A 25897-nucleotide genomic window follows, 5' to 3' on the forward strand; every position below is an offset into this window, starting at 1 on the left:
TATATATAGATATACACACACACACACACACACACACACATATACATACATACATACATACATAGACATCTTCCTTCATCCACTCAGTAATATCTCTACTGATGTACATTATTCTGTTTGGTATGGTGGACAGCACATTGGTCTTATGAAAATCAAATGAAATAATATATGTAAAATAATTACCATTGGGGGATATGACTTGTACACAGCAAAATAAATTAAAAATATATACAAAATCAATGCCAAGTCATTTCAGGAAAGGCTAGTCAGAATAACTGACCGACCCTAAGAATTGTTCCAACAGACCTCTTAATGCTAACCTTGTGACTTTTGCAGTTACATAAGCCTCTTTTAGAGTGTTTCTCCCATCTGTGAAATACAGTGATACTTTTTGCACCCTCAATTTCATAGGTTATTGTAATAAAGTTCTTATTTACACTGTTATAAACTGTTATCCTGATAGTTACTACAGATTACCTTGAAAAAAATTTTTTTTAGTAGTAAAGAGAACAAAGCTTTTGACTAGATATTATTTCATAAACCTCTCTGGGATGATTGTAGGAAATTCTTTCTCAGGTTACTATGTGCTTACATGTAGAATGCAACTAAATTCATAGTTCTCCCTTTCCTCCTTATTAATTTTTTTTTATAACACTCCTCTTCCTCTGGGGAAAATAAGTCAGCACTCCTTTGCAGTGATTCTTAGGATAAATATGTATGGAGCATGATTAAAAAGGCAGTTGTGTTGTACATCTAAATTGTTCATTCTTTTGATCATTAGATTTTTAGATCATTTAATCATTAGATATTTCAAATACTGAAAATCACCCCTACTGTCATATCTAGATCCTAGCATCAAATCCATCTTAAAATCAGTTTTCAGAAAGATTGGACAAAAACCACCTGAGCCTAATGGAAATATATTTACAGCTACCTTCTTCATTCATATCACAAAACACATCACAGCTCATCTACCATCCACTTTCTCTTACATGGCTGCTCTCTGCTTTGATGAAGAGAAGAGAGGAGAGGAAAAGAAAGAGAGAGTCTTCTCTCTTGAAGAGAAGAGGGGAGGGGAGGAGAGGAGAGAAAAAAGAAAAGAAAGTTCTTTGGAACTCATTTGTCAAAACTTTCTATTCTGTTGCTTAAGTTCTTTTAGTTAATTTTTATTTATTAAATTATTAAAAGTACAAAGGAAATGCCAAAGAATAAACTGCCTCAAATCTCTCATTTTAGCCTATCTTTCATTCAATTTCCAGAGAACTTCCTAAATTCTATATCAAACTATGCCCACACATATCCCAGACCACCCCTTAGTTATTTTTGATGTTATCTCTAGGATCAAATATATAATCCTCTATCTTTCAAAGCCCTTTCCTATTATTATGGTACTCTTCCACTTTATTCTCTCCAATCTAGTAACAATAACTTTCTTTTTTTTTTCTCACATAAAACACTCATCTTCCAATTCCATATCTTTTCTCTGTTTGTCCCCCATGCTTAGAATGTTTTTCTTTCTCATCTCCCCATTCTAGCTTTCCTGAAGATTCAGCTCAAACTCTATTTTCTACAAGAGGCCTTTTGTGATCCTTGGGATGGTAGTTATCAAGTACTAGACCTGGAGTTAGGAAGATCTGAATTCAAATCTTTGTTAAAAAATAAAAGGTGGGGTGGAGGAGTGAAGCTTAGCACAATACCTGATAAATAATAGGTACTATATAGACACTTATTCTCTTTCCCATTTTCTCCCATACTTCAAAAGCCTTTCCATTGGGATTATTTATTTATATCATTTATATTGTATATATCTTGTATGTACTCAGTTATTTGCATGCTCTCTCCTCCATTAAAATATCAGTTCCTTGAAGGGAAGAACTTTATTTTTGCCATTCCCCCCTTTTTTATATCTCTAGTACTAACAAAAAAAAAAAAAACCTGGCTCATATTATTCGTTTATTGCTTAATGCCTCTTGATGATGATGAAAAATTTCTGATTCAATTATATAAGGAACTAAAGATGAAAAATGACACATATCTTGCCCTCAAGAAGCTAAATGTCTAAAGATAGAAAAGTGATAGGTACACAAACAAACATGATACTATGTAGAAAATTATAAGGAAAGAGAAGAACAGACAAGAAAAGATTTCATAGAAGATTATAGGAATGGATTTTAAGATGGAAGGGACCTTAGAGACAGCTGGTCCAGGCTTCTCATTTTACTTATATGATAACTGAAGCTCAGAATGAAATATTTTACCCAAAATCACATAGGAAGTCAGGAATAGACTCAGGACTTGAACCTAGGATAGAGAAAGATAGAGAAAAGGGAGTGGGTAGAACAAGAAGGGACATAGGAATAAAATGGGGAAAAGAGAGGGGGGTGATGAATGGGATAAACTGAGTGAAGATTTCATAAAAAAGTAGCACCCTAATTATAACTTGTTATTTGTATTTAACCAAAAGCCACAGGTATTTGCTTATATTTCCCTCCTATTCCCCCTGCCCTTTTGGCCACAATTAGAATTAAGTTCCTAATATGGTAAAGAGTGTGTCACTGGCTAGTATTCTTGGTCTTTGGGTCACAGCTCTTCCACGCAATAATATAGAGCAGTAGTGTCACACTCAAATCAAAATAGGTAATTAATTTGTACATTAGGATTCCTACAACTATATATTAGCTTTTAATCTATAATGTTTGTTGTTGTTAAGTCACGCCCAACTCTTGTTGGACTCCATTTGAGCTTTTCTTGACAAAGATACAGAAGTGCTTTGCCATTTCCTTCTCTAGCTTATCTGACACATGAGGAAACTTAGGCAAGCAGGGTTAAGTGACTTTCCAAAGGTCACACGCCTAGTAAGTGTCTGAGGCTGGATTTGAATTCAGGTCTTCTATTCACTGAACTACCTAGATATCCAGAAAATATGCTTTATTTTTTATTTTTAAGTTGTATTTGGGTTTTGTTTTGTTAAATATTTTCCAATTACATTTTAATCTGATTTGGACTGCACTTGGGAATTATTGATTGGTATGTTTGATGCTTTTAGTGTAGAGGAGTCAAATTTGATTGGAATGTAGAATACCAGTACAAGATTAAGGTTGGACAAACAGATTAGAAGAAAACTGTGGAGGATCTTGAATGCCAAGATAAAAAGCTTTTAAAAAGCTTTTTTTTTTCTGTAGTCAAATTGAAGCCAAAGATGGTTTTTTTTTTAAGTGTACAGTAGTACTTGAGGATTACTGATCATTTACAAAACTCATCTTAACAATTAGTTTTAATTTCTTTTTTTTTCTTTAAAGAAGGGCATGGAATGTTAGATTGTTTTCAACCTCACAACCTCTTCATTTAAATTGTATTGGTGAAAAAGAAAATTAATGGAAAGTACAGAACTGATTATCAAACCACAAATTTTTAGTATTTTTACATATTTGTACAATGACACATGTACTTGGATTTTCAATTTAATTTAGTATGTATCTACCAAAAATATGCTAGAAGCTTGTCTATGAAAACAGGGCTTTCAATCAGTCTAGAATAGCGAGATGCTTTGTTTTAAAAAACAATCTGAACACTGTAGAAAAAAGGATACAAAGTGATCTTCTACCTAGGTTTGTATTCATGTTGGGATTCTATATTGTAAGAAAACCACTAAAAAACTGGAAGCCATCCAGAAAAAAACAATCATTTGGCAAAGATCTCCAGCTATGCTACGTGAGGTTCAGCAGAAGAAAAGGAGAAGGTTAAGAGAGGGAGGGTGTGCTTATGATAACTATCTAAGTATTCAAAACTTTTTTATGTAGAGAGATTATCTGTATTTTGCTTGAACTCAAAGGGGCAGAACTAACAGTGACTGGGGACATGACAGAGAAAGAGAAATGTAAGGAAAAAAAAAAAAAAAAAACCTCACTAATAATTAGAGCTGTCCAAACATGTAATGAGTAGTCTTTGGAGATTGTGGGTTCCCTCTTCCCTGAAAGGTTAGATGACTACCTCTCAAATAGAATAGAAAAAGAATTCCTGTACAGATAAAGGCAAGATTAGATAGGTATCTTTGAATGCTGAGCAATTTGGTCATTAATACTAGCAACAGCAAAAAGCAGAACACATTTACATAGTGTTTTTAACTGTAAATTTTTTTAAATCTACAGTTAAATTTGTTCCACACAATTTAATTTAGCCTAACTTACTTTGATCTCTTCTATTCCCAATGAAATCCTGGTCTAATAAACAGTCATTACTTTCATATCTACCACCAAATTCCTATTTCTACCAAGTAAATATGATAATTTAACTCAAGCAGAGGCCTACTTTAGTGAGAACATAACAATTAGCAGTGTCATATAGATCTATATTTAATTCACATGCAAGTCATGACATCACCTTCCTGATGTCATGGTCCTCTTTCACAATGGAAAATAATAATCTGTTAATAGAAGCTGCCATCCTGGGGACTGAACTGAACAGCAGTTCTAGTTGGGTAATGCATTTCCTTCCTTTCTTGCCTGACTGCCTTCCTTCCTACCTTCTTGCCTTCCTTTCTCCCTCTCTCTCCGTCCTTTATTCCCTTCCTCTCTTTCCCTTTATCCTTTCCTTCCTGTTTCCTTTCTTTCTTCCTTTATTCCTTCCTTCCCCCTTTCTCTTCCTTCCTTCCTTCCCTCTCTCTCTTTTTTTCCATCCTCTTCCTCTGTCCACATAGGGAATCACCCTGACCTACAGGTGCTCTGCCTAAAGAAATTTAAATTTTGATCACTAAAACTTAGCAAAATATCTTGGAGTTTACATGCTATTTTTTTTTTTTTAAATAGACCCTGCTTTAAACCTAAAACACTCTGGCTTTCACTGATTGGCCAACAATAGTTCACAGTCCAAGTCTCATGGAGTCATTATTTGGATTGTGATGAATTAGAATAAGTGTAAATGGCAATTGTTTCTATTTTGGCCAGAAATCCTGAGGGTCTTCCCTTCCCAAATCAATCTCTTTTTTTGACTAGGTAAAAGAGGTCATTCTTCACCTCATTTTTACCTACCCTTAATCACTGAATGGGTATTACCTGAGACAAACTGAGACCTGAAAGACCTTAGCTTAAAAAGTCCAAGATCTCCCACTACATTCAGGGCCATCTCCAGGTGTCCAGATCTGTACCTTGCCACTGGATCCAGAAGTCTGTGGAGGGAAGAGTAAGCCTGGTGACTTTATATAACCCTACCTCATTTAAATTCAATTCATGTATAAGTTAGGACATCACTTTTCTGATGTTATGGTCCTCTAGGAGAACAAAGTATAAACAACAATTAGCAACATTCATATGTTTAAGTACTTAAAACTCTTCCTAGAGATAGAGGAAAACTTGACTGTATTATCATATTTCTAATTAGTAGACCTCAAATTAAAGTGATTTTGCCTTATAACCCTAGATCAAGAAGCAGTGTGACATAATAAACAGAACTAGCTTTGGAGTCAGGATGACCATGATTCCTGCTTTGGACACTTACAGATCATGTGAGCCTGAACAGTTCATCTTAATGCTGCCAGGAAACTACAAATCTAAGTCGCAGAGCAGGGGGTTGATATGGCTTGATAGAGGGAAATTCTTCATCAACAGTATATTAAACCTATGAAATCAGAGGCTTGTTATTCTCATTCTCCACCTATCCCCACAAAACTCTCCACATATACAGCAATACAACTGAAGGTTACTTCTCTGCTTAAAAATCTTCCATTGTTCTGTATTACTTCTAGGGTAAAATACAAACTTTTAACCCTGGCACTTAAAGGCTTCCAAAATCTGGTTGTCATCTACCTTTCTGGATTTATTTTATATTCCTCCTTATTCATCAACTTTGTATTCCAGCCAAAGTACACTACTAAGTATTCTGTTTGTGGGCTCAATGCCTTTGCATAAGTTATCCTCCATGGTTAGAGTATATTCCCACTTTTCTTCTACTCTCTAGAATTCTGAATGTCTTTCAAAATTCTTCTATTTTGAGAGGAGAGAATTATTTCCTGATTCTTTTCTAGTTTGTACTCGCTCCCTCTTCAAACCAAACTTATCGTTTGTATATTGTGTTGCTTCAGTAGAACAATCTTGTGGAAGGCAGGAAATATTTTTTAAAAAAAATTTTTTGAGAGAAATGATTATTAAGAACTAATGATCTGGGGAAATCCAGAATTTCCCCTTTCAAACCTGTCTGAAGGAAAAGCTAACTTTCTTCTCTACTTCTTCTTTCTTTCCTGTCTCTATCTCTTTCTTCTCAATCTAACCCCACCCAACTTTACAAGAAATCTCTAGCCTAAGGTGAATTCCTTTAAATCAAGCTTGGAGAAAGATCCTTTGGAGATAGATACCAGCCCAAGGCTGGGGTAATCTGAGATAGATAAAGTTGCTCAGTCCAAGAGTGACATGATGTCACTATCAGTCTCCCATTGGAGTGAGCTCATTTCTCTTTGTAGAGTCCACTTCTCATTAATCATTAATCAATCAGAGCTGATTTGCCATCTGCTAGAATACTACTTATCCAAGAGCATATAAACCTAAGTGGCAATGCTTCCTCTTTGACCACTGAGGAGACCTTTTTGTCAATCACTTGCTGGACATAATTGATAAAACTAATTATAATTTACCCAAACCTTTATTTCTCAAATCTATTTTATTCATTACATTCTGTATACCATGTATACATTGTAGTGACTTGCACATTGTAAGTCCTTAACATGTTCTAGGAAGTTTAAAAAAAAAACAAACCTGTTAAATTGGATTGGTTACTCAAATCTAGATTAAATGCTTTGGGGATAACTCATGACCAATAAATGTTTCATCGTTCTTTTCTCCTCCTATGACTTATAAGGTTATATCCTGGAAATACAAACTATTTGGAGTATTATCCTAGAACAAATAAACATATAATGTACTCTAAAGCTCGATATGAATTAACTTTTTATTAGATGCTCTTTGGATACTCATCCATTAGCAAGAATAATTGAGAGATGATTGCAGGTCTGAGAGGCTCAAAAAGGGCAGATATCCTATCAAACTCATTTTGAAATATAGAAAGAAATGTGGCATAGTATATGTATATATGCTTTTAAACACAGACACATATATGTATATATTTATGTAATGGTCAAGTTCTTCCTCCAGTCTAATGGTTAAATGAATTTCATTTGCAAAGCACCTTTTAAATATGAAATATAGCTCTTACATGTGCTCTAGGAGAAAAGCTTCATAGTGGGCAAGTCATGGTGATAAGTGCATAACCCATCCATAATTTAATATGACCACTGGGATTCTTGTGGTTATATTATGTAGCTAGCGTCTCTTCTGTATTCATTTTTTAAACAATAGTAAGGAATAAAGCAAGTGAATTTAAGATCCAGTATAAAGGGCTTTTTACCCTTCCATTGACTGACAAAATAACTACTAGTTATTTCTTTGACATAGGTATTTGGTTGAATGCTAGTAAGTGATCTATATTACCAGATCTCACTTGTAGAAAAATGTTTGTCTCCTCCTATTTTTGTAAATTGTCAAAAGTAATATTTCCCAACATTCTTGATTCTGGATTGCATCTTGAGTTACATAAATTATAAGTGACAAACCTGAGCTAAATATTTCTAAAATTTTATTTTTTTGAAAGAGAAAAATTGGGCCTGGCCAAAGTAAAATCATTAAAAGTTTTGTCTGACTAATAATAAAGGGGGAAAAGGAAGAATGGGCTTTGGGAAAAGATAGGAAAGAATTAAGAGGGCAGAAAAAAGTTGATGGGAAAGATAAAGAGAAAAAAGAAACAGATGAAAAGAAGAAAGAAGAAATCACAGTTAAATTCTTGTTTAATTTTGTAAATAGTTTGTGACAATTGTTTTCTATGTAAGGAGTGAGGGTGATCAAGTTTTAATCCAGAGTTGATTAAGTATGGTCTTCTAGGGAGTTGCCCCCAAATAGTTAATATAAAGAATTGATGCTTCAGTAATTTAAGCAGGATGGTCTCTTAAGCTTTAGAAACACAGATCCTTTTCAAAAGTATTATCATCAAAAAGTAGGGATGGTAAATGCAGAAAGACTATAACATATTTGAGATTTCATCATTGTTGGTTGATCCAGGAACTCTTTCTAAAATACAGATCTGAACTAAATATGGCAACCTACTTATGACATATCTTGTCATGTGTCATATGTGGATTGTGGAGTTACCTTGTTTAATAAGTAACACAACATAAAAATATTAACGTTAAAAATGATTTAAAGTTAAAATCTGGGGAAATAAAATCTCCCCCCCCAAAAATTCTGAAAAGACCTCAATCAACACTAAAAATTTCTATGACAACTCAGCCCCACTGAAAAGATCTATCCTCTCAAATATCCCAGAGAAGAAGTAATGGACAACCTCACTGGAAAAGTCATCCTGTAAACTGACATTTGGTTAACTTATAAACACCTATTTCATCATGCCATTTCCCTGATCAAAACTCCTCCTCCCCCACAACTACTCTCAATCACCAACATAACACAACTCCTTCAGTAATTATTTAAAGGCCATCACAAGTTGACCCAAACTCATTTCTTTAACCTTTCCCCCTACTACTCCAAACAAATCTTCTAACTCTAGTCAATCCAATATTTTAACTGCTCCATTAACATGCAAGTCTTTGATCTTGTATCTTTCATTGACTATGGCATTTACCTTGATACAATAACAAATTAGACTGAAGTTTGGAAATTGCTGAAGCTTGTGAAAAGATCCAAGCTAACAAGAAAGTACTTGTTTGTTTGTTTTTTTGAAGTATGTTAAGAGTAAAAAGATTAATAATGAAAGGATAGGTTCTTTGTTTAAGAAAGATGGAGGAATGTGGACAAGAGAGAACAAAACAATTCCAACTCTTATTTTGCTCTTGATTTTCTATCAAGAAGAATGATTTTCAAATTGAAAAGGATAGAACAAAAATCACTAAGATGGAATTGAAAATATGTTAAAACTTCTAGACGTTTAAATTGAATTAGACAAATTACTTCAGAGGGTACTCAAAGAACTTGGAAGTCAAAGATTCTGCCACTACCTAATGTGATCTTAGGTGAGATATTTCATTCTCTTAACTGTCAATTTATTCATCTGTAAAGCAGGACGTTGAACTAGATGGCATCAAAAGACCTTTTCAGTTCTAAAAAATTATCCTATTAGCTAATGTAACTATAAAATGAAGAAATTCAACCACTACTGAAAATATCTGAAAAATCATAATGAGCCACAGGAATACTGAAAAAGATGAGATGAACAAATATCTCGATTTTCAAAATAGGGGGAAAAATAGATCTCAGAAACTGCATTTTATGTTGTTCTATGGTCAAATTCTAAATAAAATTAGAAGATAGGATTATAAGGAGCCAGGATGACTTGAGTTAAAGGAAAAAAGTCCTAAAAGGAAATAATTCTTTTTGATAAGTATATGAACTAGTAAATCAGGGAAATGTCATAGATGAAATGTATCTTGATTTTAGCAATGTCTGTGACAAAGCATCTCATGAGCCTTGTGGAGAAGACAAAAAGATATGGTCTGGATATTAGTACTGTTAACTGACAGTGTCATTTTCTAAATATTGATTGATGGTGGTCAGCTTAATGGGAACTCATTGTTATCACATTCTTTGATAAAAATGAAAAATTTCCAAAAGTGCAAGGTGCTACCCAAATACAAAGCATTAGAAAAACATTGAAGGCATATTTCTCAAATTAGAGGAGAACAGTAATCTAGGAGGGATGGCTAATTTGTTAGATGACAATCAAGATTTCAAAAGCTCTCAAAAGCTGTGATGATTTACTGAATTTAACAAAATGGAGTTAAATAGGAATAAATGAAAAACTCTATTTAGCATTTTTTAAAAATCCAATCCTTCAGACACAAAATCAGTATTCATAGTTTAACAGGGACAAGGATTGTATCTTTGCCTTTCTTTTTGTCCCTAGTGTTTAGTGTTTGGTATATAGCAAATGCTTAGTAATTACCTGTTAAGTAAATGACTTGCTAGATTTTTATTTTATAAATTCATGAAATCTAATGAAATCTTGGATTTCATGAACAAAAATATAATATTGATAAGAAGGCAGTTTAGTCTCAAGTACAGTTACTTGGTTAGATAAAATCTGTTGTATTAGATCTAACTCTAGTTGCTATAACTGAAAAGGAACACGGACAAATTGGTCTTCATCTGGAAGGCAATTGAGATGATGAAGAGGTCTGGAGACCATGTCATGTATACATTGAAAATGGTTAGATTGGATAGATTTGTGTGGAAAGAAGGGAGAAAACCCAATAGATTTCAAATATTTACAAACCAGCCAATTTCAAGTATTTAAAGGATGACACGATGACATGATGGTATACTTAGAGAACCCCAAAGACTCTGCTAAAAAGCTATTAGAAATAATTCAGAATTTTAGCAAAGTCGCAGGATACAAAATAAATCCACATAAATCCTCAGGATTTTTATACATTACCAACACAATCCAACAGCAAGAGATACAAAGAGAAATTCCATTCAAAATAACAGTCGATAGTATCAAATATTTGGGAATATATCTACCAAAGGAGAGTCAGGAATTATATGAGCAAAATTACAAAACACTTGCCACAAAAATAAAGTCAGATTTAAATAATTGGAAAGACATTCAATGTTCTTGGATAGGCCGAGCGAATATAATAAAGATGACAATACTCCCCAAACTAATCTATTTATTTAGTGCTATACCAATCAGACTCCCAAGAAACTATTTTAATGACCTAGAAAAAGTAACAACAAAATTCATATGGAAGAATAAAAGGTCGAGAATTGCAAGGGAACTAATGAAAAAAAAGTCAGAGGAAGGTGGTCTAAGTGTACCTGATTTAAAGCTATATTATAAAGCAACAGTCACCAAAACCATTTGGTATTGGCTAAGAAATAGACTAGTTGATCAGTGGCATAGGTTAGGTTCACAGGACAAGATAGTGAATAAAAATAGCAATCTAATCTTTGACAAACCCAAAGATCCCAAATTTTGGGATAAGAATTCATTATTTGACAAAAACTGCTGGGAAAACTGGAAATTAGTATGGCAGAAACTAGGCATGGACCCACATTTAACACCACATACTAAGATTAGATCAAAATGGGTCCAAGATTTAGGCATAAAGAACGAAATCATAAATAAATTGGAGGAACATGGGATGGTTTACCTCTCAGACTTGTGGAGGAGGAAGGAGTTTGTGTCCAAGGGAGAACTAGAGACCATTATTGATCACAAAATAGAACATTTTGATTACACCAAATTAAAAAGTTTCTGCACAAACAAAACTAATGCAAACAAGATTAGAAGGGAAGTAACAAATTGGGAAAAAATTTTTACAGTTAAAGATTCTGATAAAGGCCTCATCTCCAAAATATACAGAGAATTGACTTTAATTTATAAGAAATCAAGCCATTCTCCAATTGATAAATGGTCAAAGGATATGAACAGACAATTTTCAGATGATGAAATTAAAACTATTTCCACTCATATGAAAGAGTGTTCCAAATCACTATTGATCAGAGAAATGCAAATTAAGACAACTCTGAGGTATCATTACACACCTGTCAGATTGGCTAAGATGACAGGAACAAATAACGATGAATGTTGGAGGGGCTGTGGGAAAACTGGGACACTGATGCATTGTTGGTGGAGTTGTGAAAGAATCCAACCATTCTGGAGAGCAATCTGGAATTATGCCCAAAAAGTTATCAAAATGTGCATACCCTTTGACCCAGCCATACTACTAGTGGGCTTATACCCCAAGGAACTACTAGAGAAGGGAAAGGGTCCTGTATGTGCCAAAATGTTTGTGGCAGCCCTTTTCATAGTGGCTAGAAGCTGGAAGATGAATGGATGTCCATCAATTGGAGAATGGTTGGGTAAACTATGGTATATGAATGTTATGGAATATTATTGTTCTATAAGAAATGACCAACAGGAGAAATACAGAGAGGCTTGGAGAGACTTACATCAACTGATGCTGAGTGAAATGAGCAGAACCAGAAGATCACTGTACACTTCAACAATGATACTGTACGAGGATGTATGCTGATGGAAGTGGATTTCTTCAACATAGAGAAGAGCTAATCCAATTCCAATTGATTAATGATGGACAGAACCAGCTACATCCAGAAAAGGAACACTGGGAAATGAATGTAAACTGTTATTTTTACCTTCTGAATCCAATTCTTCCTGTGCAACAAAAAAATTCGGTTCTACACACATATATTGTATCTAAATTATACTGTAATATATTTAACATATATAAGACTGCTTGCCATCTGGGGGAGGGGGTTGGGGGAGGAAGGGAAAAAATCTGAATAGAAGTAAGTGCAAGGGATAATGTTGTAAAAAATTACCCATGCATATGTACTGTCAAAAAATGTAATAATTATAAAATAAAATAAAAAATTAAAAAAAAAAAAAAAAAAAAAAAAAAAAAAAAAAAAAAGGATGACACACAGAAAAAAGAGCTATTTTATTTGTGTTACTCCAGAAGAAAAGAACTATGTACTGGGGTACAAGTTACAAAGAAGAAGGTTTCTACTGTTGGGAGAAGTATTGAATCCCATTTCTAACACTAGCTACGTGATTCCAAATAAGTCAGTTCATCCCTCAATTTGTTCATCTATATAATAAATATAAAAATATTTGCATTACCTGCTTCCCAGCACTGGTCTGGAGGAAAGTATTTTGTAAATGTTCATTTGCTATTAATCAGTATTGACAATGGAACAGGCTACTTTATAAACTACTGAATATCACTGCAAATATCTAAATTGGCAGAGATAGAAAAATAAACCCTCCCAAAATGTTAAACTCTAGATAGATTAGCATGTGATATTAGTATACATTTAAAGTACTTTTGATACTACATAGTTGTAATGGTAGAATCTTGGAAAATTAACAGAGGGGTGAAGAAGGGAAACAAAAAGGATCTAAGAAATCAGAGAGAGCTTGGTGAAATAAACAAAGCTGGCAGCTTGAGGTGGGGCAAAATCAGTCATCAGGCTCATGGTCTATCAGTCATATCAACTAATTAGAGGTATCTTTCAATTGGTAAACAGGAACTTTGTGAGACCAAAGGAGGTACAAGTAGAAGTAAAAACACAACAGGCTGGACTAAAAAACAGGAAGGAGACAAAAGCTTCTTCCTCAGTCTTGAAAAGAGCTTATATGATGAGACAGGGATATTGAGGTAGAAGGAAATAGCAAAGTTGACCTTCTCCAAGAGGTGGAACCAACCTTAGCAGCCAATCAACAAATGAACATCCTCTTAGGAAAATGTGAGAGAGAGAAGAGAGAGACAGAGACGAGAGAGAGGGAGGAAAGAGAAAGAGAGAAAAGAAGGAAGGAAGGAAGGAAGGAAGGAAGGAAGGAAGGAAGGAAGGAAGGAAGGAAGGAAGGAAGGAAGGAAGGAAGGAAGGAAGGAAGGAAGGAAGGAAGGAAGGAAGGAAGAGAGAGAAAGAAAGAAAAAGAGATTTTGTGTGTGTGTGAGAGAGAGACAGAGAGAAAAAGTGTGAGAGAGGGAGGAGAGAGAAAGAGAGAAAGAAAGAAAAAAAGATTGTGTGTGTGTGTGTGTGTGTGTGAGAGAGAGAGAGAGAGAGAGAGAGAGAGAGAGAGAGAGAATGCAGCCAAATAACTAAGACTTCCAAAGTCTGAAGCCACTAACCCAGAAAAGTTGAGAATTATGAAGACAGCTTTCATCCTCAGGAAGGAATCATTGGGATGGAATAGAGAAATGAATGCCTTTTTCTTTCAAATAGCAAGGTCAGGATTTCTGAAGGGTAATCCATAAATACATCATGGAAAAGAAAAGGTCAAATCATGAAGTCTTAAAGCTATACTCTGAAAGCCAAACAGTTAAGTATCTTCTTCAGTTAAGGGTACCACACCTGGATTGTAATCTAGAAATCTAGCAATTTCTAGAAGGGGGTGAGAATCTTAGCAGCCCGGTTAGACCATATCTAAATTAGGATAAGGAGTCAGAAAGCTAATATCTAATCCAGACAGGGCAGACTTGACTCATGTATAAGAACTAAAAAGAATGTGTTACCAAGTGGGTAAAAGCTATATCTATAGAGTTTCACTTAAATTTTCACAAATAATGCATATAATGGTTTACACTTTTTAAAGTACTTTCCTATACATTAACTTATTTGATCCTCACAAAGGCCTTATACAATATACAGAAAGGTCCTATCACCATTTTAGAGAGAAGGAAACTGAAGTTTAAAGAGATTTATGTGATGTCCCCTAAGTAATGTTCACTTACTCATAAGCAGTCTAAACCTAGTTCTTTTGACTCTTTCTTACTCTTATATTCTTACTATTTCTACTATCTTTAAGATCAAAAAAACTTATACCTTTAGAACGTTTTACCTAGGGGCGGCTAGGTGGTGCAGTGGATAGAGCATAGCCTTGAAATCAGGAGAATCTGAGTTCAAATCTGGCCTCAGACACTTAAGACTTCCTATCTGTGTGACCCTAAGCAAGTCACTTAACCCCAACTGCCTCAGCAAAAAAAAAAAAAAGAAGAAGAAGAACTTTTTACCTTTTCTTTGTCATTTTAACTTATTATCTATTTCCCTGTGGTATCTAGAAATTAAAAATCAAAATAAAATAAATATCATAACCCTAAGAAAGAGTCACGTGTTGGTTTCAGGGTTTAGTTGGAAATCTGTACCTTTTGCTGCATAGAAATCTATGTGAGAGGGGGTTCAGGTAAAAGAAAAGACAAGGACATAATCAATGAACAAGTACCAAGTGTGTCCAGAGGATCATAATATGAAGCAGGAGAATAAATTAGAGACTCATAAGGGGAAGGAAGTGAGGAGCAGGAATCCACTGGAGACTTTAAAAATGTCTCAGGAAGTCCAAGACCAGCAGGAAGGCCCCATGTGTCACCACAGGCTGACCAACCATTTGTTATGCATGTTGGAGAAGGGATTCCTGCAAGGCGTCAGAGGTCAAGCTACATAACAAAGGTTTCCATTTGTATGGCCCTTTCTAACCTGCTCTCCTCCCTATGCTAATTCAGTAAGTCACCAAACACTTATTTCAACATTTTCCAACTGCCAAATACAAGTATTAATGACACAATGGCAAAAATACCCCTTGCCTTTAAGGACATACATTCTAATAAAGGAGGCAACACAGAAGTAATTAAGTACATAGGAGATAATAACAGAGTAGAGAGGAGGTCAGCTGAAAGGGGAAGGCACTAGTATTCCGGAGAACAAAGAAAGAGCTCCAGTGGAAGGTGAGAGTTGAGCAGATCTAGAAGGAAGCCAGGGAGAAGTGTGAACAGGAAGCATGCAAGACATGAAAGATAGTGAGTACAAAGACAGGGAGGGATGGGAGATGGAGCATCATGTGTTAGAACAGTAAAGCAGGCCAGTGTGGCTGGATTGGAGAATAGTGCATGGGCGTAAAGTATAAGAACATTTGGAATAGTAAATAGGAGCCAGGTTGTGAATGTGTAAACAGAGGATTTTATATATGAGCTTGGAGGTAATAGAAAACTACTGGAAGTTTATTGGAGTTGAGGGGTGACGTGGTCAGATATATATTGTAGAAAATCTCATTGGCAGCTAGACTGGAGAAATGTAGGGAATCACTTCAGGCTATTACAACAGTCCAGGCAAGAGCTAATGAAGACTTGAACTAATGTGGTATCAGTTAGTGGGGAGTAGAGAGGTTAGATACAAGAGATGGTATGAGGGTAGAAACAAGAAGATTTGGCAATAAACTGGATATGTAGAGTTAGAATGAAGGATTTGGGATGATAAAGTTTTGAGCTTTCATGACTGGGAGGAACAGAGAGTTCAACGGTGCAAATATAATTAGCTCCATTTTATAAATGAAGACACTGAGTCTTGCAGAGGTTGAGTGACTCAGGGCTGTGGAGTGACAAAATATCATTTGGAAGCAAGCTTTGAACAAAGATCCCATTCCAAGTTTAGGATTTTCCCCACAATACCAAGTTTTCAAAATAAATTCAGAAGCCTTCCTGCTTTTAAGACTTGTTGTGTTGTATACATTCATTTTATGACTTCCAAACTTAATGAATTATAAGCTACCAGAATCTTATAGGGTACTTATCACCTTGGCATAGTATTATGCAAAAAGCTCAACAAACACCTGATGAATGAAACCTATTTATAATATTAAAGATTTTATTAGGTTCACTGAGAAGGGGAGAAAGGATATAAAAATTGATAAATTGGAATTCTTTTCCTAAGGTGGGATTTTATTTTTCCCTCCCAATTTTCAATATACATAGAATCTACATGCAAAAAAAGTTTTTTTCCCTTGGAAATGGGCTGTACCACTATTTCTGTATTTCATGAAGGAAGTTGAAATGCTTTGTGTCTTATATTTTCTTGACTATTATATATATTTTATATACTGTATATGTTATGTATATTTTTGTTATATGTGTGTATAGTATATCATATACATTGTATATATAATATTGTTACCACTTAAACACATTGCAGAGGAAAAGACCTGCCAAAATAGACTCCAAAATGTACTTAAGATCTGTCTCTTAAAAGTATGTTATGAAACCAAACAGTGGGAACCACAGTTCTTTATTTAGCTCATATCTGCCCATTAAAAATCAATTTGCTTTTACCACTAAAGGTCTGAAAAGAAATGCATCTTTAAGCTTTCTTTCAGGGGCTTCAATCCTCCCTGCCCTCTATTTATGTAACTTTGTACATATGGTCTATGAAGGTGTTTCAAAAAGTGTGAAGAACTAACTATAGAAATGATTACACAGCATATTTTTCTGTTTGGAGATACTCTAGAGTAAGTTTAGAAAGATTTTTTAAATTCCCCAATAAAGTATTTTAGCACTACCCTCCCACCACTTACAACTAAGTATTGAATTCCTCTTTCTTGTAATGAGAAGCTATCCTCACTAGTAAACTTTCAAGTTTCACCTCTCTTTCTAACTCAGCATGCCCTCTGCTCTCTTCTTGGCCTTACCCCTAAATGCATGTGCATGCAGACACATATACATATAGTTAAAACACACTATTACTTTAAAAAGCATAATGGACACACACTTCCCTCCAATTCAAATATCTCCAACAGTGAGGGAAAAAAATGCTTTCTCCTTTGACAAAAGGTGAATCCAAGAAACACTTTGAACAATATTTGGCAGGCATAAAGAAAAGATCCACTGCTCTATTAAATAGATTCTGCATAGCTAAACAGAACTGCAAAAAGTAGGTACAGTTGATTCAAAATTCCCATAGGATAAATCATTTTCACTGAACTCAGTGAGCACAAGATTAAGGGAATGATTATGATGATGTAAGAGTTTCATCTTACACTTCCATGAGTTACAATTGTTTACTAACATGCAGAAGAAGCATGCATAAATCGGCCATTATGAATGATTAGATTTTATCTTGGCACCTGGATTAACTACTTTAAAGCCTTCAAATTGCACATATGGGTATGCAAGTTATATTTATCTTTAAGTGTAAATAAGTACTAATTGCAGGACAGTTTTCATATTTTAAGTAAAAAAGAGAACTATGGCTGTGTAAAGCACAGTTATCATTGGCACAGGCCTAATAAACCATGGGCTGCTTTTGGAAGTATCTGTCACCAAGTACTAGAGTTAACATCAGACATAGAATATAGTATAATTAAGTAAAAAGTTTAAAGTTTATAGAAAAAATAAGAACTCTGCTTTGTAGATGAGTAGATGGGTGATGTGGGATGGAAAATTGTGACCTTTAAAAGGTTAGAAGTACTCCTCACATCTGTCCATTGAAAACCTTGGGAACTTAAAAATAAATTGAGACCAACTAGAGATTGTCAACTTTAAAGTTAGAAGAGGAAAAGGTGTGTGAAGAGATTTTTTTTTTTTTAAATTTCAGCTAAAATACTCTGGGTTTACTCTTGTAGGAAATTTACACTCTCAGCTGTGTCTCTCTGTGTATGCACATAAATTCTATGTACACAAGTGTGTATAAACAGCCATGTTACTTACACACATGTACCCATATGTCAGTGTGTACACATATATGCATTATTCATGTTCCAAAATACAAATATGGTTTTAGAAGGAAATGCTGCACTTCAAAAATAGTATCTATTGAAGACAATTGCGTACCCCAGGACTCTTTCCAAATGGAGCACTAGCAGGAGCTGGGGAGTGCAGTCCTGAGCACCTCTGGAGTTTAAGGTTCACTCTCCTGGCCGGTGTAGGGGGAGAAGGGAAAGAGAAAGGAGAAAGGAAAAGACAGCGCATCTGCCCAATGACCCTTATTTCACAGGAAGGAAATTTTGCTAGGAAGGAAGAAAAGAAGATGTGCACAAGCAGGTGTAGCCTCGGACGTGTGGTCCCCCAGCGCTCCGCTCTCCCGGCGTCTGGGTGGAGAGTGCTCGAGGCTCACAGACCATTCATTGATTGAGGTTTGGGGAGGGGGGGGGGGGGGAGCAGAAGCTATCCGGGATCGGGGAAATGCCGTAAAGGAAGGTGAGGGGAAGGTGGAGAGCGGCGGTGAGAGAGAGGAAAAGGCTGTTCGCTGCAGAGCCTGAGGCTGGACGCCTCTGGGGAGCAGGGAAGGAAGGGCCGTTTAATCTCACCTTGCTGACTACGTTTTGGACGAGCCCGGCCCGGATGCGGTAGTGCCATTGGTGGCACAGGCAGTTGCTGGAGTTGAGCTCTTCTTTGTCAGGCGGGGGCTGCAGAGGCAGCGTGTAGTCCACCTCGGCTGCTCCCAGGCTACTGTTGCTCAGGTTGCTCACTGGTCTCCAGGTGGCCGTAGAAAAGGTTGCAGGGGTGCTAGTCCAGTTCCCAAAGTCGCCGATACCCACCCTGCCGGTGGCAGTGGCGCCCGCGAAACCAGCTCCTTCCTGGGGCCCGCGGCACCAGAATTCCGGCTGGTCCAAGAGAAAAGAATCCGAGAATTGGCTGAAGCCAATAAACAGTGCAGGGATCCAGGTGAGGATCACCAGCGTTTTCTGGTAGCCTCCGCCCAGCCCCCCGAGGAAGGGCAGCACCGACCCGTCGTAGTCCAGCAGGAGGAGGTTGGGGGCGGAGGACGAGGAGCAGCAGCCGGGCTGCGGGCCCCCCCCGGAGGCCCCCGGGGCGGGGAGAGGCGGCAGGGTCTGGATGTCCCCCACGTCGACGGCCGGACCTCCCAGGGGGACTGCTGCAGCTGCAGCCTCCCCGGCCGGCAGGGAGCCGTTCTCCTCCGGAGGAGGCTGGTGGCGTCTCGGTCCGCTGCCGCCTCCCGCCTCACGTCGCCGGTCTATCGCCATCCTCGCGACCCGCCGCACGGAGAGATGCACATAGAGGGGGGAGGCGAGAAAGCGCCGGCGGCACTACTGCGGCGCGTCCTCCGGCGCCCTGCCTGCCCGGGTCAGAGGGCAATGCCAATTGGGGTTTTAAAAAAATAAAATCTGCTGTTAAAAAAAAATAGACCCCTCCCACCCTGCCCCGTCCCCTCTTCCTCCTCCTGCCCCCGGAATGAGTGCCGGATCGCGCAGCGCTCGGCCGGCGGCCGCTGCGTCCCGCCCGTGGCGCTCCGAGCCCCAGGTCAGTCTATGCGTCAAGCCGTGCCCATGTCGACCTGGGCCGGGCACCTACTGCCCGCTAGCTTTCCCTCCCTCCCGAGGAGCCGGGCTCGGAGTGAAGCCGCCGGAGCCGCCGCCGCTCCCGCCACCCGCGGAGGACGGACGTGCCGCGGGCCCCGGCGGCGGGCAAGGGCTCCCGGGAAGCGGACCGCAGCCTGGCTCTCCCGGCTTCTCAGCCGCCGCCGCCGCCGCCGCCGCTACAGTCGCAGTCTCTGCGGCCCCGGCACATCGGCTTTTCCTAGCCGGGGGGCGGAGGGTGCGAACGAGCGGCGAGAGCACTCTCCTCGTCCTCCTCCTGAGGAGCAGAGACCCGCGAACCCGAGGAGCCGAGCCGAGCTGCGGCAGCTAGGAAGGAGGAGCCGAGCTCCGCTCCGCTCTGCAAGCCGCCAGCGCTGCGCCCTCAAGGAGCCGGCTCCCGTGTGCAGCCCGGGAGGGGGAGGGGTGGTGACGGGGGAGGGGGCGGCGCGGGGCCGGGAGGGAGGAGGAACCAGGGAGGAGGGAGCTCCGCTCCTTCCTTCTCCTACTCCCCTCCCGTCTTTCGGGATTGCGCTCTGGACGCCTCCCGGAAGCTAAGAGCCCCGATCCCAACCTGCACAATCGGCTAGTCTCTTTTCCTCCCCCCGCCCCTACCCAGCCCTCCCAGCTCCCGCCCCGGGACTCGGGCTCGCGCCTCCTCCTCCCCCCCTCCCCGAGGTGTAGGTACTACAGCGGTGACGGCGGCGGCGGCGGCCGCACCTGCTGCTCCCGGCTCCTGAACCGCAGCGCCACCTCCAGTCCGCGGCGTGCCTTCTGCGGGATCGGGGGCAAGTGGAGGGGGGGACTGAGGGATGGCGAATGGAACACCCGCTTCTGCCCAATCCTAGGAGCTGAACGGCGCTCCCCTCCCCCCCCCAACAAACCCTCCCAGTGCTGATACCTCCTGTCCTATTCGCAGAAGTGCCGGCATCGGAAGGAGACCGCGGCGGCGGAGACAGAAGGAGGCCCGCTCCCGCCTCAAGGTCTGCCTGGCAGGGGCCGCGGGGCTCCCGCTGGGCAGCCTTGTGAGTTGTTCCTGGGCCTCAGCCGTGGGCTCGCTCTCCGAGTCCCCCCGAGATAAGCCTGGGTGCTGCGCGGCCCCCTGACCTCCGCACGGCCTCCAGGTGTGCGCGGGCTGGCTGAGCTGCTTCCTCTCCGGGAGCGCGTGCTCCGAGCCCGGCGAGGATGGGGTCCGCCGTTTCCACTTTCTACGAGACTGAGAGCCAACCCTTATACACCAGAAAGGAGCAGAGGGGTGCGCTTAGCAACTTCCACGCTATGGCTGCAGACAGCCTCGCAGGGCATGAAAACACCTCTTCCAACCTCCGGCCACCTCGCCCCGCACGCTGCTAACCCCCCGAGGCTCTCCCGTCTTCCTACGGTAGTTTTAGGCCAACGTTCTAAGACTCGGTCTCACAAAATGCTACTTTGTATCTTTCTACGGTCACCCGCCACACGGCTTAGTTATCTTTCAGACTCTAGTCAGATACACTTTCCGGGCATGCCAAGCGGCCCACCGCCCTTCTTTCCTTTCTCCTCCCAGTCCCCAACCCTCGGAGCACGGCCCAGATAATGAGGTAGCACCTTTCACCCAAGAGTCTTCCATGATCTTCAGTTTTTACATTCTAAGTTTCTTAGGTGGAAACATCTAACTATTTCAATTTGTGATCAAAATTGTGATATAGTGATATTTCTTTTTACACACGCAATTCTGGAAAGGTTTAGAATATCATAGGAACCTTAGAGATTCAGTTCAAGAGAAGGATGTGAAAGGGGAAAAACACTCACTGTCCGCAAAAGAACTTATATTATTGGAAGAAATGTAACAACGATTCTTAATATAAATGCAAAGCAACATGAGTAGGAGAGTCCTAGCAAGGTCAGTTGTACAGAAAAAGAAACTAAGGCACATCCCATCCCTTCACCGTCACCCTAACCTCCCCACCCCCACTCCTCAGGAGCAAGCCAGATCTTGACTTGCTCACATCACGTAGTTAGCAGCAGAATTAGAATTTGGGCCCAGGTTTTATTTATTCCTAATCTAGCACTCTCAATCCTGCATCAGTTGTCAAAAAGACATAGATATTTTAAAGCTATCCATATTTTAAAGTTGTAAATTTATTTTATAAATTGTAAGTTTATTGTGAATTATAGAGTTGTTTTTTTTTTTCATATTTGTACTGAAGATTCCTTACTGCAACATATCATTTCTTTGTTATGTTGTGTGGATATATTTGGCAAAAATGAAATATTTCTTATGATGGTCAGTGGGGTGGAGAAACATACAGGCTTCCCTGACTGGCTGGAAGGAAGAGATTAGATAAACAGAACATGGCAGGGGCCCCTAAGAGCTGGAAGAAAGTTCAGAGGCTGAGGAAGACTCACTAAGGCCTAAAGAAATATAAAATCACTAAGGAAATAGGTGTTGAAATTATATTTAAAGACATGTGTATGGTGATAACGGGCACAGTACGCATAACAGGGATGGGTTCTTCTCTGTCAGTGATAATTTTAAATAGCTTGACTTTTTACAGCTATGTCAGCACTTCAGTGTTTGTAAATTTTTTTTAAAGTAATAACTTTATAAAGAATTTCATTTTTTTAAGTTTGGCTGATAAACCCAAGGAGGATGACCTGTGTGTCTATTTTTTTTTTCCTTTTCCCATAAAGTAGTAAATATTCTTAGATCTCCTCACAACTCCCTAGGAATTATTATTAAGTCATAAACAGATTGAAATCTTTGTTGGAGCAAAGAGTTTCCAGCATTTTGCCTGAAGAAATCTCAGATTTATTATATTTATATATTTCCTCATAAAATAGATATTATAAAAGCTTGTTTGTTATTCTAGAAGATTTTGATTTATTTAAAATGACTAAAAGCTAAAATGCCATTTATTCTCAGGACTTTGAAAATAACTTTTTTTACATGTGGCAAAAAAGAAAAAAAAATTTCCATTGTCAAGTACTTTGTGTACCAGCCAGCAAACTGTTTCTTTTGTTTAAAAAGAATACCAGTGAAAGCATATGGTGATACATTGAACCCATTTTCTTTCATTTTTGAAAACTCAAAAGAAACAAAATACAATCCACTTGTGACGTTTACAATTCCATATATTACATTTCAGACTATCCACAATTTTATTAACGTTCATATTACAGAGTTGAAGTTCAAATATGAATAACTCTTCAATACTTTAAGAATCTATATTTTCATCTATGGGATACTTTTTTTAATAATATAAAGTATGATTCTTTAACTCAAGTAGAAAGAAGTGGTATAGTTTGATGTCAGAGGAGGATCTGTTTCCTCATATTCGATATAAGGAAGTTGAATCAGATGATCTCTGATGTCTCTTTCAGATCTAAATCTATGATCTTATGGTTTTCAAAAAAAGAGCTCATCATTCTGCCTTCAACCTGGTGATCAGTCTTCCTGGACTTAGCTAACAATGGCCCTCAGATGATAAGTATGCACCTGGCCTTTGGCTTGACTCAAATCCTTTCCAGTTTGGCAGAACCAGTCAAAACTTGCATTCCATTGCCATAAGGCTGGAGAACTCAGAGCAACCTTTATATCACACGATAGTGAGGCATCAAAATAGGACTTTAGGGTAGGTAAATAGAAATAGCTTAAATGATAGTAGACATGTCTAGATTATACATCTTGTAACAACCTCTAAGATAAGTAGTATAGTTTATAAGTGGAGAAAGAAATGTTTACAAGTAAATGATTTGTTCAAGGTCACACTACTTAGTTTAATATATGTGTGTGTTTATATGCATATACATGTTTATGTCTATAATAATTAGCAAGCAGTGGAAGTTGGACTTAAATGCAGGTCCATTGACTCTAATGCTATTTTTAAAATTAATTTATTTTCAAGTAATAAGCACCAATTTTCTCTCTCACCTCACCCTTTCCTCAGTTGGGAAGAGGGGTTGTAATGAATACACATAGTCAAACAAATTTTTTCAGATTACGTCCAAAATGTATATTTCATTGTTCCACTTATATCTATCATCTCAAGAAGGTGGAGAGCATGCTTTATCAACATCAATCTTCTGGAAATATGTTTAGTCATTGCAGTCATCAGAATTCTTAAGTTTTTAAAAGATTCATGCCTTGTATAAACTTTTCCCATTCTGCTCACTTCACTCTGTATCGTTTTATATAAGCATATCTAAGTTTTTCAGAAATTCTCTATTTGTCATTTTTTCTAACACAATATTCTGTTCCATTTGTATATTAAAATTTGTTTCCCAAGTTAATAGCATCCCATTTGTTTTCATTTCTTTTTCACTACAAAAAAGAACTTATATTAATATTTTTGTTTGTATGGTTGGGTCCTTTTCTTCTTTTTTCAGATCTATTTGAGGTTTCAGTCTAATAATGATGTTGTTGGGTCAATAGATATGTACATTTAGAATCTTTTAAAAAGTGTTTGTTTTGATCATCCAAGATCAACCTTCTCACCATCCTACTCTAAATCTCCTCTCTCCAGTAATTAAGAATATAAGGAAAACAAAAGGCGTTTCAAACATGTATAGTCAATCAAAACAATTTTTCACAGTGGTGATATCCAAAAATTTATCTCATTCTATATTCTAATTCCTTCATTTCTCTATCAGGAGATAGATAGTATGTTTTATCATCAGTCCTCTGGTATTCTGGTTGGTTATCATGCTGACAAAAGTTCAGCACAGTAGTGTTGAAATATATTTATGTACCTCAGTTTGTTCATTCAAATCCCAATTTATGAATACTCCCTCAAATTCTTATTCCTCAAAAAGTGCTCTATAAATCTGACCTCAGACACTTAATACTTAATCCCAATTGCCTCAACAACAACAACAACAAAAAAGTGCTCTAAATTTTTTTTTTTTTAATATCTTCCAAGTTGTTTTGGTTAGGACTAGTTTCTCTAACTTCCTTGCCCCCACTTCTCTCCATTTCATTTTATTTTTCTGCAACCATTTCTCTCTGTCTCTCTTTTCTCTCCCTCCTCCTCCTCTTCCTCTCCTTCCTCCTCTTCCTTCTTCTTTTCCTTCTTCCTTCTTCTCAGTTCAGATTAGAATGAGATTGGAATGTCTGTTACTCCTTCCACACTCAAGATCTCAATCTTATTTGTGTAGATGTGTCTACTCATACATCCTGATTATATGAGATTATTTTTCCTAACCTTTCTTTTCTTTTCTTCCTATATATGTTTCTTCCCTCTCTTTCAATTTTTTTTTCTCATCATGAAGATATACATAGCCTTTCCCAGGCCTTGATTCTTGATGAATGAGATACTCTCTGTGACCCCTGATGATGACAAGGGTGAGGAAATATATATATCCTCATATGTGAATATACTTTATCTTGTTTAATCTCTTATGATTGTTCATACATGTTCATCTTTTTATGTTTCTCCTGACTCCTGTATTTGTACTTCAGAGTTTCTATGAAGCAATTATTTTTTCACCTAGTGTGCTTGGAAGTGTTCCATTTTATTAAAGGCCTATTTCCCCACTTCCTTCATAAGATTATACTCCATTTTTCTGGGTATGTTATTCTTGGTTATAAGCCTATACATTTTGCCTTCTGAAATATATTCTAATCTATATGCTCCTTTAAAGTGGTGACTGATCACATTTTTATGAGTGATACTCCTCAGTACTTGAATTATTTCTTTCTAGCTGATTGCAATTTTTTTTTTTAGGTGGAAGCTCTGGATTTTGGTTGTCTCCCACTGGAACTGATGTAATTCAGCTCAAGAAAGAGGGCACTGGAACTTTCCCAAGAAGAAAATTTCTATCAATCCTAGTGCAACAAGCTGGAAATAGAATTGTTTTCCCAGAGTCTTTTCTTTCAGCAACCTGAAGTGGGGTTGTTCTCTACCATCTTCTCTCTCAAAGCCAGAAGCTGAGTCAACTCTATACTCAAAAAGACTTTTGCTTGGAGAATCCCTCGGAGGGACTCCTCTTGAAGAGTCTCCAGAGGAAGATTGGCTGAGAATGAAGCTCTTACCTCTTTCACTCTTCCCTGCCCCCTCACATTGGGCAGGACCTTCACTTTCACCAATAAGGAGAGAGTCCTACTTGTGACATGAGTTATATCATGAGTAACTCTTTTTTTCTACTTTCTTTTTTTGGGGGGGAGGGGAGGTTACGGCATTCAGCTAATGCATTAATTCAGTCTGTTTTTCAGACTAGATAGTTTTGCTTTGAGATACCCTCCCCAGCCTTTTAATATTTG

The 25897-nt window shown here is 38.2% G+C and overlaps 1 protein-coding gene across 1 annotated transcript in view; it reads right to left on the bottom strand.

Moving 5' to 3' along the window:
• Positions 1–20017, bottom strand: part of SLC22A23 (solute carrier family 22 member 23) — a 269428-nt gene extending 249411 nt beyond the window's left edge. The window contains exon 1 of the mRNA XM_074270687.1: positions 18652–20017. Coding sequence (XP_074126788.1) covers positions 18652–19329 — 678 coding nt within the window. The 5' untranslated portion in view covers positions 19330–20017. The remainder of the gene's footprint in view (positions 1–18651) is intronic.
• Positions 20018–25897: the final 5880 nt, after the last annotated feature.

This window comes from Sminthopsis crassicaudata, chromosome 1, assembly GCF_048593235.1.
Source record: "Sminthopsis crassicaudata isolate SCR6 chromosome 1, ASM4859323v1, whole genome shotgun sequence".
Taxonomy (NCBI): domain Eukaryota; kingdom Metazoa; phylum Chordata; class Mammalia; order Dasyuromorphia; family Dasyuridae; genus Sminthopsis; species Sminthopsis crassicaudata.